We start from the raw sequence: 13,138 nt of genomic DNA on the forward strand, positions 1-13,138 counted from the left end.
GTTTTCGTCTGCCTCCTCTGCCCCCCCCCCACCGCTGCCTTCTGCCAAAGTGACTGAGCTCACATTTTCTGTTGCATAATTTATTTGTTTTATAATCGCGAACACCGGTGTAGACACAGCGGCTCACAACAGACACTGTGAGAACAGCCTCTTCCAACAGCCTCGTGGAATCAAAGAGAGTGGCGAAGATCAGCGACTAAAATGTGACCCCTTACAGCAGGGTCAAGGAATTTTTTTGGAGGCCTGGGGCAAAATGCCAGATAAGGTCCCCGCTGAGGGCCCCATCAGATCTGAGGCCCAGGGAGAATGCGGCCCAGCTGATCTTCTCATAGGGTGGCCGGGTCAATTGATCAAGTATTCGGTTTCTCAATTCCAATCGATTGCTTACGCTCGTGACACCGTGGCTGCAGCCAGTGTTTCCACATGAGAGAATACACTTTCATGTACCGAGGATATGGGCATACCATTTCCATGGTGAATGTACACGCACAGCGCATCTCTCTGCACCTCTGGTTAGCACGGTTGGCTATGCACGGTGCAAAAGCAGTTAAAAAGACAAAGATTCCCCGTATAGGCTTTACAGACTGTTGGGGAAAGAGCTGTTAGCGAGCATCTATGAAGGCCAGCATGGCACACGAGGGGGTGGCCTGCCAGCACCACGCCCGGTCGCCTTTGTCTCCCTACTGGTGAAGTATTTACACATGACACTAGGTACTCATTTGAGGCTGAGTCGTCCCAGGACCGGTTCAGATAATCGTCATCGGCGTTGGCCGTGAATGGGAATCGAACTCGGGTCGCTAGGTTCATAGCGCAGCGAGCTTACCATTACACTACCGCTCCCAAAACAGTTCAACATACATAGATACATCGAATTGTGCGTGCGAAACTTAATAATTTTCGTATTTATATGAATTGGGTTGGGTGAAGCGGTGGCGCATTGGTGAAGCGCACTCCTCCAAGGCCATGACGACCTTAGTTTAATTCCTGTCACATGGTTAACGTCAGTGGTGAGTGGCATCTGAACAGGTCCTGTCCTGGCCACCGTCTCCCACCACCGCTCCTCACGTCACCAACCCACACTGGGGAAGCATTCAGTCGCGTCTGGCCAAGGCAGGAAGCTAGTGTTGTCACGTGCAAGTTTAATTGACAAATCTATTCGTTTATGACGGCATTCTCTCCAAGAAAGCCACCGCGCCTTTCAGGAGATTCACTTAAGGAGGGGTCTTGCGGATTGCTCTTTTGACGCGTTTATTCTGCGATTACTGATCAATCGACCACTTAACGACCGATCAATTATAACCCCTCGCTATTAGTTAACCCATCTACTTGGTAAAAAAAACATCACGGCACACATCTCATTCGAATAATTTAATTTGCCGCAAGGGATCTCTGATCGCCCCCGGCCCCCCTTCCCGCCCCCCCTCCCGTGGGGGTCCCGGAGACCGATTCTGTGCCGCTGTGAGAGAGGGAACATTCTGCTGCCGGTCGGGGGGGGGGGGGGGGACGGGGGGGGGAGAGCGGGACTCAACGTCCAGTTATTTTCAGCGGCAACCCGAGCCGCCGCTGACGCCACGGGTCCCGGACTCGCGCGCCGTCCCTGCCCCTAAATAAGGCCGGCGTGGCCACGGTGACTTTGGGTCGGTTTGGGGGTGGCGGTGTCGCGGAGCTGGAGCCGAATGACAACGCACCAGCGGGCTGCCACCTGCTTATCGTCGACCAAACCGTGATTGGCATCTCTCTTGACCGCTGAACCCTCGCGTGTTTAAACGAATTGAATTGCATTATATTTTCTGACGGTTCTGAGTCCGTGCGCGGCGGATATTGAGTTTGATCTGGCCAAGGTGGACGGCTCCCTTTTTTTCATTACTGGGGGAGGGGGGCGAGTCACACTTTCGCACGCCTTTGGCGGGCGACCATGCATTAGTTGACATTAAAATTTGATCCGGCTAGGACTCGTGAGCGTCCACTGAGCGGGGCTCAGAACTGCTCGTGAAAGACAACAGGTGACCGAGCGTGCTAAAAACAGAAACAGTGGTGGTGTTGCCAGGTCGACCATAGTCCGCCCCCCGGTACCCGATTAGTGCGGCTAGGACGCGAGTGCTGATGGATAAATATAGTTTGCTTGCGGGCGCTTTTCTGAGCGGTAGGCCTCGCCCGCGCGGCCACGGGCCGTGCAAAGTTAATTGTCAGATTGGTTTGTCGCACGCGAACCTTCGGTTCACCACCCCTGGGCGAGAGGGGCACGGCGTGCGGTGGCCGGGGCTGGCAGGCGGAGGAGTCAACGCGTGGGCACTGGAGAGAGAGTGCAGAGGAGAGAGGGAAAAGTGCTGGAGAGAAAGAGAGAGAGGGAGGGGAAGTGCTGGTGGGAAAAAGGGGGGGGGGGCGTCTTGAAATAGAGGGAGAGTAGTGGAGAGACCGAGAGGATGCTGGAGAAAGGATGCTGGAGGGAGTAGTGGAGAGAGAGAGAGGGGGAGAGTAGTGGAGAGAGAGAGAGAGGAGGGAGCAGTGGGCGCTGGAGGAGGCCGTGTGCTTGGTGACAGATGACGGAGAGCTCTGAATGCAGATATGAGCTACCTGTCGGAGGCCGTTGGACTGCGAGAAGGGCTGCGTGCAGATGCAACACTTGTTGTAGCGAGAGGGAGAACGAGAGAGAGCGAGAGAGCGAGAGAGTGAGCGAGCGAGAGAGCGAGCGAGAGAGCGAGCGACAGAGCGAGAGAACGAGAGAGTGAGCGAGAGAGCGAGCGAGAGAGCGAGCGAGAGAGCGAGAGAGTGAGTGAGCGAGCGAGAGAGCGAGCGAGAGAGCGAGCGAGCGAGAAAGCGAGCGAGAGAGCGAGCGAGAGAGCGAGCGAGAGAGCGAGCGAGAGAGTGAGCGAGAGAGCGAGAGAGTGAGTGAGCGAGCGAGAGAGCGAGCGAGAGAGCGAGCGAGAAAGCGAGCGAGAGAGCGAGCGAGAGAGCGAGAGAGTGAGTGAGCGAGCGAGAGAGCGAGCGAGAGAGCGAGCGAGAAAGCGAGCGAGAGAGCGAGAGAGCGAGCGAGAGAGCGAGCGAGAAAGCGAGCGAGAGAGCGAGCGAGAGAGCGAGCGAGAGAGCGAGCGAGAGAGTGAGCGAGAGTGTGAGCGAGAGAGCGAGCGAGAGAGCGAGAGAGTGAGTGAGTGAGCGAGAGAGCGAGCGAGAGAGCGAGCGAGAAAGCGAGCGAGAGAGCGAGCGAGAGAGCGAGCGAGAGAGCGAGCGAGAGAGTGAGCGAGAGTGTGAGCGAGAGAGCGAGCGAGATAGTGAGCGAGAGAGTGAGAGGGGGGGGGGGGAACATAAATGAAAGCATAAAAAAAAAACGAAATGATGAACGAATCAAAGTGCCGACTGCACCGAGGATCTTCTTGTTTCCTCTGATCGTAAAAAAAAGAGGGTGCTGGAGGGAGAGGGAGTAGTGGAGAGAGAGGGAGTAGTGGAGAGAGAGACAGGGAGAGTGCTGGAGAGAGAGGGAGAGAGTGCTGGAGGGAGAGGAAGTAGTGGAGAGAGAGGGAGGGCGCTAGAGGGGAGAGGGCGCTGGCGGGGAGGTGGTGGGTGCTAAAGGAGCAGTGCTGGAGGGAGCGGTTGCTGCACGTGGTTCTGAGCATTGCTCCCCGGCTCGTCGCTTCCCATTAGCCGCCGCCGCAGCCACGAGTTATCACTGCTCTCGCGTATCCACAGCAACCGAGAGCGGTCGTCATGGCAACCCCGCATCCGCCACTTGGGGCAGAGGGCGGATGCTCGCCGGCGAGCGAGCCAATGGCCGGCTTGGGTTTAACAAAAAAAAATAGATTTCATTCTTTCGTTCGTTCATTCCCCCTTGTCGTGAAACGGCGATGGCGAGAAAGCGATCCCATCAGTGGCGTTAATCGCTCGCGGAGCTTACGTGACCCCTTCCAAGTGAGCCGTCCCCATGCATTGCAAAACCCACTATCATAATCGTGGGTGATCCCATTAGAGGGTTCGTCAGATTCTGGGTTCGTATGCATGTGGCTACGAGTAGAAATAAAGAGACGCACGCATACCATTCTCACTCACACGTGCATACATACAAACACACACACATGCAGACCTACACATTAATATGCAAACACATATATATGTGGGTAGATAAACAAATACATGAATACACACGCAAACACAGACTCGTGTATACAATTACACATACACACTTGCACACAAAAGTAAAGGCAAAAATCCCCCGTATAGCCTGAACGGCCTGTTGGGGCAAGTGCTGTCAGTGAGGCTGGCACGTTACACGAGGGGGAGGTGGGTGGCCAGCACCGCGCCTGACCGCCTTTGTCTCCACAGTGGCGATGATTTTTACACATCGCACCAGGTACTAGTTTTAGGCCGAGTCGACCTAGGGGAGGCCCAAGACACTTGCGCACACATATATACAGAGAGATGCTTTAATCTGAGATTTGGGAGGTGAGCAAATGCTGTTTGACGCAACCACAATATCCTCAAAATGAATCCCCCCCCACCTCCCACACATACAAATGCAACGGAGCAGACGAATTCTAACTGAAATATTAGAGGTCAACCATCACCTGTTACGTAACCACGTACCGGGTCATCAATTAACGCCGCGCGGAAAAACCGAAGCGACGGATTGACGCGTCAGCAGAACGGCTGAAGCGCACCGGCTCGGCAATTTAGCACCGCTGTTGAATATGTCGCAGCGATCGGCACGTTTCGGCCAAAATTGGACCAGAAAAACAAATGACGACCACTTGGCAACGGGCCACGCGAATCGCGACCAGAGAAAACGTCGTCGCGTTCCCTTCGAACCGCGCGCGTATCTCACGCGCGCCCACGCAGAGCTTCACACTGCAAGCGCACGTGCGTGCGTGCGTGCGTACCAGCGCGCAAGCGAACCACACACACATGGTGGCGATGGTCGTGGTGGTGGTGGTAGTAGCGGGTGGTGTCAGCCGGCATGCAAAATGTTTAGCACGAGCGGCGATGGGCGAGACGCAGTGCCGTGCGGGTTAGTGCACCAGAGAGAGAGAGAGAGTGGATGAGCGCGTGGCGTGAACGTGTACGCACGTACGCACGCTCAGGCATCGTCGTCGCCACAGAGTCTGTGGCCCTGGGTAGCGCCATGCTTAGGGATGAGTTTCGGATGTAAAATGCCAGTTTTTTTAATTTAGATATTTTTTCAGGAACATTTTTGGGATATTTTTTGCAGGGGGGGATTTTTGGGGGAATTTGGATCACCCGAAATTTCGTACGTAGGCCCGATTTTAAGAATGTTTACCTTCTGTAATAATGATTTAACGTGTCTTTGTGCTAACAATACTGACGTCACGCGACATCCACGCGACGCTTCCATCAGCAGGGAAAAGCGCAGAAGCGGTATCGTACAAATTGTGTAATTTCCTGTGACCTCGTGCTCAATCGGAAAGAAGAAACGAACAAAAAAATATAAAATAATTCGAAATGTCATGCCTAGGCCCCGATTTTTGAGAATTCATTCGGGGCGACGCAATCCCTAAGCCGCAGCGGTAACCAACGCTCGCCCGAGCCAAGCACGGCCGTGACAGGCAAGGACTGGCGTGTCGTCGAGGGGCATTAATTACGCCGGCTATTTCGTTCGGTCATTGCTCGCCGCCCCATCCCTGCGAATCTCATCACCAGGCAGCCAATTAATTGGCCAATGTGGAATTTAATCACGGCGGAGAGCGTTTGGATCGTCGTCCCAAAATATGAAGAGCCAACTCCGTGAAGGAATGATTTAATGTCTGCATTCATTAAATAAACGGTGGATATTATGTTTTCTCAAATCAATTGCAGATGTTATGCGACAAGATTCGGAATTTTCTTTCTCAGTTCATGCTGCGTACGTAAAAAATAAAAAAGGAAGTCCCCACCCTCTAGTATTGCACTTAAGATGGCCCCAGGAGAACGATCAATTTCGGAATAATTACCATTACCAATGAGTTTTGCAATAGAGGGATAATTAAAATGTAACACCAATGATGCGGAAGAAAGGGAATGTGCATATCTACACAAGCAGCTATTTCAACAGCCAATGTTTCTTTTTGATTATATATATTTTTAAATTCAAACTAACTCATTGTATTTCCGAGCAATGCCTGCCGCCGTTGTTTCGACGCAGCAATTGCTCACCGAAACATACTCGGCCGGCAAAAGTAAAGTAAAATAATTTACGTTTGCCAACTCTGGCCGGTGTAACCGCGACATGGGTGGCTTGTGCACTGACTTAATGGCACTGGACGGATGAGGTGGAGGCATCAGCTAAAGCAATGGGATGTCTCGAATAAATATCAAAATTAAATTACGCTTCAATGGAGGTGGCGGTGGGGGGGGGGGGGATGGTGGCGGTGGGGATAGAAAATTAAAATGAGACATTCGCGAAATAAATAAATTTCACAGTGGGGGGGAAGGGGTGGGGAGTTCCTTTGGTGCAAGGTGTCCCCCCCCTTCAGACCCACGACGTTACCTCTGAGGCCCCCCCTCTGTGCAGGCGCCTTGCCATCCTGCCCAGGCCACCTAGGGGTCCTGAGCTGAGCCCAGAGGCTACACTCATAAGCCAGGGCGGCACAAGCGGCGCGGGACCCTGCGAGCGGACACACCCGGTGAACGAGACACAGCCGTAAACCGGTTAACGAAATTTTTAGTTTTTTTACTTTTTCCGGGCAATGAAAGACGGTGGGAGGTTTTTTGATTTTTTTTCTTCTGTTTCTGATATCTTCTCCGCTTTCGAGCACCTCTGAGTTGCGGCCACTACGTCCGCAAATTTGCGCGCGTTATAAATTGAACTTTCATTATTATTATTATTAATCATCCGGCGGCGAGAGATCGCCGGAGCGAGTTCAGCTCTGTCGCCCCCCTCTCGACGAAGACCACTCGCAGAGCTCGCATCGTCTATCATTGAAATCTGGACTCGCTCGGGTACTTGGGCACTGGGGCAGCGGTGGTTCACCTACAGAAGATGCAGCTGTAGCAAGTAGTTTGCTAGGCACTAGAAAAGGAGAGAGGCTCACATGCGCCTATTAATTTATTTAGTATCGTAGCGGTGTTATTACTATAATTATGTGTGTTTGCCCAGGGTAAGACTCACCGAGTCTCATGACTTTTGCCTGAGGGTCTTGCCAGGTTTCCCCAGGCAAATGTAAAATTTCCATGTACAGTATATTCAAAATGAGTATTCATATATTAAACTGCTCACTGTTTTACAAGGAGATGAATGAGAAAAATTTCGGCCCGTTTTAGTAAAGCCCATCAAATAATCTACACTGATATATTCATTCCATGAAGAGAAGTAATCTTTTTGAGGCGGTGCAGGTTAGAATTATTTTAAGGTCTTCGCCAGTGAGCAAAAAAGGATGCTTACCCACCCATACTGGACATCTGTGGAAAAAAGATCTTGATAGCTCAACGAATTCCTCCAGTCTAAATACACATTTTGATTTCCAGATGAGTCGACTTCAAGAAAAACCGGGGCGACAAATTGCCCGTCACTAAATTAAAAATTCGGTCCGAAAAAAAAAGAATTGTTCTTGTATCGTCCGTTGCCCGCTTCCCTTTGCCATCCAACCAATGATGGAAAGATTGATGACAATTTATTTTGAAAGTTTAAGGCTGGGCAATGAAACCGGCAAGACTGAACCATCCAATCGTGCGAGGTGGCCAAACGGCTTTTGGGGAGGCCTTCATTCAGCAGTGGATAGATCACGACGATTCGGATCTGATCAAAGACGTAAGCTGCCATGGTGCCACGTGCGAGCAAGTTGGGGCGGGGTCGCTTTTGCTTCCTTCGACGTCTGCCAGTCCTGCTGTGAGTTTTACAGACTTCCCCATTAGTAGGGGCTTTCACTTTGCGTGTGAGCCCAAAGCCACGGCAGAGAAGCAGCGAGGGCACCACAGAAGAAAATTAACGCGACAGAGAGACAGATGCTGCCGTCGGTTACCATGGTTAGCACATTGGACTTGCGATCCGGAGGTTTTCGCTTGTTCGATTTACCGGCGCGGAAGTGAAAACAATTGTGCAACTGAATTTTAATCACCCTCCACCTCCGCCCTCCCTACCGCATGTGTCCACCCAGCAGGTACACCAGAGTTGGCCAATCAGCAGGTTGCATGCGGTGGGCAAAAGTGTGGGTCGCTCCAATCTCTTCCAAGACGTCCGGATAGTGTGGAAGAATATGCCAAATACACCACAGAGACTTTGCAGAGCTCCATCCAGGAGTGGAGGTCTTACTGGCAGCAGTGGCGTGAGCAGGCAATTGCAGGATTGCACCTTTATCTTGTTTATATTAAGAAAGACGGGGGGTCATGATAATTCATAGGAATGTGGAATTTCCACCACCAGTGTAAACGCTGTCTATTGCGATGAACACCGCCCAGTGCTCGTTTGAGCATTGGTGACTTCATACAATTACATAAGTGTGAGATTTATATAACGTCTAAACGTGACTGCATCTCAAGCAGCTGTCAAACATTTTCAATAACCATCTCTTATGAGCTAACTGACTGGGTGGCACAGTGGCCTTCTCAAACCTTATTCATCTTGCCGACTTCACCAATTTGCCCCCATTCAAATACAAAGTCATTACATGCCACACGTCCCTGATGATTGTTAAACACATCCCACATCACACGGGCCTCACACACACACACACACACGTGTGCACACGGACGCATGCACGCGTACGCAACATCCTCTATCTTAATTTCAATCGGCACTCTCTACATCACTTGGGATGTGTTTGGCAATCAGCAGGCGCGTGCAGCGTGCAACGACCTAATGAGCACGTGATAGGAGGTGAGCGAGTAAACTCGGTGGGATGCACCGCGGTAGGTTGAGAGGAACCGAGTAAGAGAAACTCGAGGTCAGGCAGAAAATGTGGCCTTCAATTGGAAGGATGCAAGTTGAAATCCCGCTCGGGATTTGAACTTGCATCAACGAGTACCGTTCTGTTGAAGGTCAACCGTGGTTCTATGGATAAACTGACCCCTCGCCATAGGAACGTGCAATTTCCACGACTGACTCTGGGCGACGATCGGAAGGAGGGTAAGCACCACTGCCATGCACGTGAGAATTGAAACAGAAAAACAGCTCCCGACTCGGGCACACGCTCGCTCCCCCCGCCCGCTCGCTCGCTCGCTCACCTGGTCCGACTGCACGTACTCAACCACCTCCTCCACCACCACCTCCGGCTCCACAGACCCATCCGGGGTCACCACCTCGGCCTGCTGCTGCTGCTGCTGCTGCTGCCGCCGCTGCAGCTGGCGCTGCGCTCCGTTCGCCGTCGCCGCTCCCTGCTCCGCGGGCGATCCTCCGTCCTCCCGCGCTCCCTCCTCGTCCGGCGCGCCCACCCCGACCTCGTTGGCGCCCTCCTCCTCGTCCTCGTCGTCCTGCTTTGGGGTGCTGGCGGCGATGGGCGGCGGGACGGGCGACGGCGTCCGCCGCATCGCGAACGGCGACACCGGCGACGGCGTCTCCTCCTCCTGCTCGAAGTCGTCGGGCAGCGGTCCGGTCACCGTGGCGACGGGGTAGCTGTGGAAGTCGGCGAACATTTCGGCGCCGCCGGCGCGCCGCTGGAGGCCCTGCGTGGCCGACTCGTACGCCGTCAGGTGGTGGCTGCGGCCCTCCTTCCAGCCGGAGCCGAGCCGCCGCTTGCCGGCGCCGCCGCCGCTGCCGCCGACGCCGCGAGCGGCCGACCTGGGACTGGGCGGGGGCGTGTGGACCGGCGTGCCGTCGGCCGTCACGTCTTGGCGGCAGAAGCGAGGGCTGGACTGCTCGTCGTGGTGACTGCCGCCACCGCCGCCGCCGCCGCCGTGACGCTCGTCGGCGTGCTCGGGCAGCGCCGGAAGGTGGTCGTCGCTGTCCGCGGCGTCGCGCATGATCCGCTGCTTGTGGTACTCCAGTCCTGGCGTGCAGGCAGAGAGAGCCGTGGGAGTGAGGACGGGTTTTAATTTTAAAGCCCCAGTCACCGTGGTGGCAGCGCCGAGCCAGAGATGCAAATTGCGCATTGCCATGGCTGCAGCGAGTCTGTCCGCACGAGAGAATAAAGTCTTATTTACCGAGGAGAGGGTTAAACCATTCCCACGGTGAATGTACACGCGCAGCCCATTGCCCCGCAACCTCCCATTTGCACGGTTGGCCAAGCACGGTGCAAAAGAAGTTCAACATACACACATACACTGCTGGATATTGTATCATGTGTGCCAGGCCGAATCAAAATATTTATTTATGCCGGAGGAATCTGATGAGCTATAAAGCTTAGATTTAAAGCTTTCGTGACTGCAGGGATTCATCTTCTTGGTTCTTCCGGTAAAGTCACGTAGAAGGGAAGTAATAAAATTATAAAAATTAAACATAATAAAATAATAAAACAAAGCATATTAAAATAATTATTTTAGTATGTTTTTTTTTCCTTCTATGTGACTTTACCGAAAGAACCAAGAAGAGCTATAAAGATCTTTTTCACATGTCCAGAAGTCAGCACACTGCTGGCTGAGGGCCTCTCCATACCACGCGGTAATGAGGTTTTTTTGACCGGACTTTACTACCACGCTGGCTGGTGTGCGTTGACGAATGCGATGGATGAACGACAAGAGAACACAGAAGTGCAGTACAGCAATATATTTAGCCGCACTGCCCTCTGTTGCCCACGACGTAGTCTTGCGAATGCCTATAATACTTAAATTTTGGAGCTTTCGTGACTGCAGGAATTATTCTTTGGTTCTTTCGGTTAAGTCACGTCTAAAGATAAAATAAAAAATTAAATAATAGCATATTATTACGACGTTTCGATTGCAACACAAGCAATCATCATCAGGCATAAAGGAAATAGCAACAAAAATCTAACTAGAAAACTATAGACAGACATACAAGCAGACAGACATCACAAGGACACACAGAGAGAGGACACATATCGGCAAGTGCATGGTGGCGGCGGTGGTGGCGGTGGTCACGCATCCAAGTACTATCCAGGCCATATACGAAGAGCTGAAGTGACACTGCCTGCATGCTCGAATTATATCTTGATGCAGCGGAGCGACACTGTTCGGGGCTCTGAGCCAGACGCGGGAATTCCACGTCCTGGTGGGGACTCGTTCTCACACTTGTTGACTCTCCACAATGTGGTGCCAATGTTGAGACATGTTTTGCCAATTTCCGAGGTGATGTTAATGATGATGATGGACTCGGGAGGAAGTGGGATGCTGATGGTGGCGATGACGACCGTGAATGTTTTGCCGTTTAATTGTGGATCTGAAAGGTCAGGGGTCAGTGCTAAGCCACGTGGCAGTGCCCGTGCCCTTCTACTCACATTGAGCTCTCAGTGTCCTGTCATGAGACCAAGTGTCCCTTCGGGTCTCGAGCAGTGCCGGCGTCATCATACTGGGTTTAGAGAATGGAACCGTTGGAAGCAGATTTCACGTAACTACTTCTGAGATACCATCAAGTCACCCTTTATTTTCTATCCACATGCTCGGGCATGCTTCCCCACAAGCCCTGCTTGCTACGAGACAAATGTTCGCCACGTTACAGTCGAGCCGATATTTTTTTTATCCTTGGCACTTGAAATGAACCCGATTGAAATTCCTAATTGAATGTTTCGGCGCTTTTCTGACCCGCTGCACCTTGAGAGCCCCGGGCTTTACCACGAGCGGTGGCTGGAACCTGGGAATCTGGAATCTCAGCGTTTGCCGGATCAGAATTCTGACCTCCAAAGCAACCTGCGCACCTCACTGCCAGCTCTGCAGTGCGACCTTGTTTAAAGTGGGGGGGGGGGGGGGGGTTACAACAACTCTGTGGAGAGCGGCGGCGGGCACGACAGTCTACGTCAAACAAACTTTAAACAAATGTCAGACGAAACGTTAAACAGGTTGATTGACGATGCAGCCCGCTCTTCTCGAGCATGGCTTCCGCCCGAGCCTCTCACCACCGCCGTGTGGAAATGTTGAGATGCCCACCGCTTGATTGGCCCCCAACAGCCAAACTCCCCCGCCTCCTCGCACCTTCTGCAGCGCGGTGTTTCGCGAGGAAGCGGCGGCGCCGTCGGCTTTCGTGATTTTAACGAGAGCAGAGGGCGGCCTGGCGCTGCGCCCGCCGGGACGGGCGCAACTCCGGCAGTCGCGAAGATCGTCAAATTAGCCCCTCTGAGTCGGTCCAATCTGCCGCAGGGCTCTTAATTAGGCAGGAGGATCGTCCGCAGAGAGAGAGAGACAGAGAGAGAGAGAAGTCTCAAGTTGCGACCGCTCGGCAGATTCCTCAGTCTGGGCTCTGGCACTGAGCACCCCCCCTCTCCCCACACTCACCGCCTCCCATCCACCTCCCCACACTCACCGCCTCCCACCCACCTCCCCACACTCACCGCCTCTCACCCACCTCCCCACACTCACCGCTTCCCACCCACCTCCCCACTCTCACCACCTCCCACCCACCTTCCCACACTCACCACCTCCCACCCACCTCCCCACACTCACCACCTGCCACCCACCTCCCCACACTCACCACCTGCCACCCACCTCCCCACACTCACCACCTGCCACCCACCTCCCCACACTCACCGCCTGCCACCCACCTCCCCACACTCACCGCCTGCCACCCACCTCCCCACACTCACCGCCTCTCACCACCTCCCCACACTCACCATCTCCCACCCACCTCCCCCCACTCACCGCCTGCCACCCACCTCCCCACACTCACCGCCTCCCACCCACCCACCACACTCACCATCTCCCACCCACCTCCCCACACTCACCGCCTGCCACCCCCCTCCACCCACCTCCCCACACTCACCGCCTCTCACCCACCTCCCCACACTCACCGCCTGCCACCCACATCCCCACACTCACCGCCTCCACCCACCTCCCCACACTCACCGCCTCCCACCCACCTCCCCACACTCACCGCCTGCCACCCACCTCCCACACTCACCGCCTGCCACCCACCTCCCCACACTCACCGCCTCTCACCCACCTCCCCACACTCACCGCCTCCCACCCACCTCCCCACACTCACCGCCTGCCACCCACATCCCCACACTCACCGCCTGCCACCCACCTCCCCACACTCACCGCCTCCCACCCACCTCCCAGCTCCCTACCCCATCTCCTACCCGGCCTGCTTTTGATCAGCGCTCAGTTTCAGCCG

At 54.0% G+C, this 13,138-nt stretch overlaps 1 protein-coding gene across 3 annotated transcripts in view; it reads right to left on the reverse strand.

Moving 5' to 3' along the window:
• LOC133354916 (junctophilin-2-like) overlaps positions 1-13,138 on the reverse strand; it is a 56,692-nt gene that overhangs the window by 7,264 nt on the left and 36,290 nt on the right. For 2 of the 3 annotated variants that reach the window (XM_061572103.1, XM_061572102.1), the window contains exon 5: positions 9,145-9,905. In XM_061572103.1, the coding sequence (XP_061428087.1) occupies positions 9,145-9,905 (761 nt within the window). Of the gene's footprint in view, positions 1-6,472; positions 6,590-9,144; positions 9,906-13,138 lie in introns of all 3 variants that reach the window. The other variant, XM_061572101.1, reaches the window with a different exon arrangement.

The sequence above is a fragment of the Lethenteron reissneri genome, chromosome 49 (genome assembly GCF_015708825.2).
Source record: "Lethenteron reissneri isolate LAM-NWPU_2019-01 chromosome 49, ASM1570882v1, whole genome shotgun sequence".
NCBI classification, from domain to species: Eukaryota; Metazoa; Chordata; class Hyperoartia; order Petromyzontiformes; family Petromyzontidae; genus Lethenteron; species Lethenteron reissneri.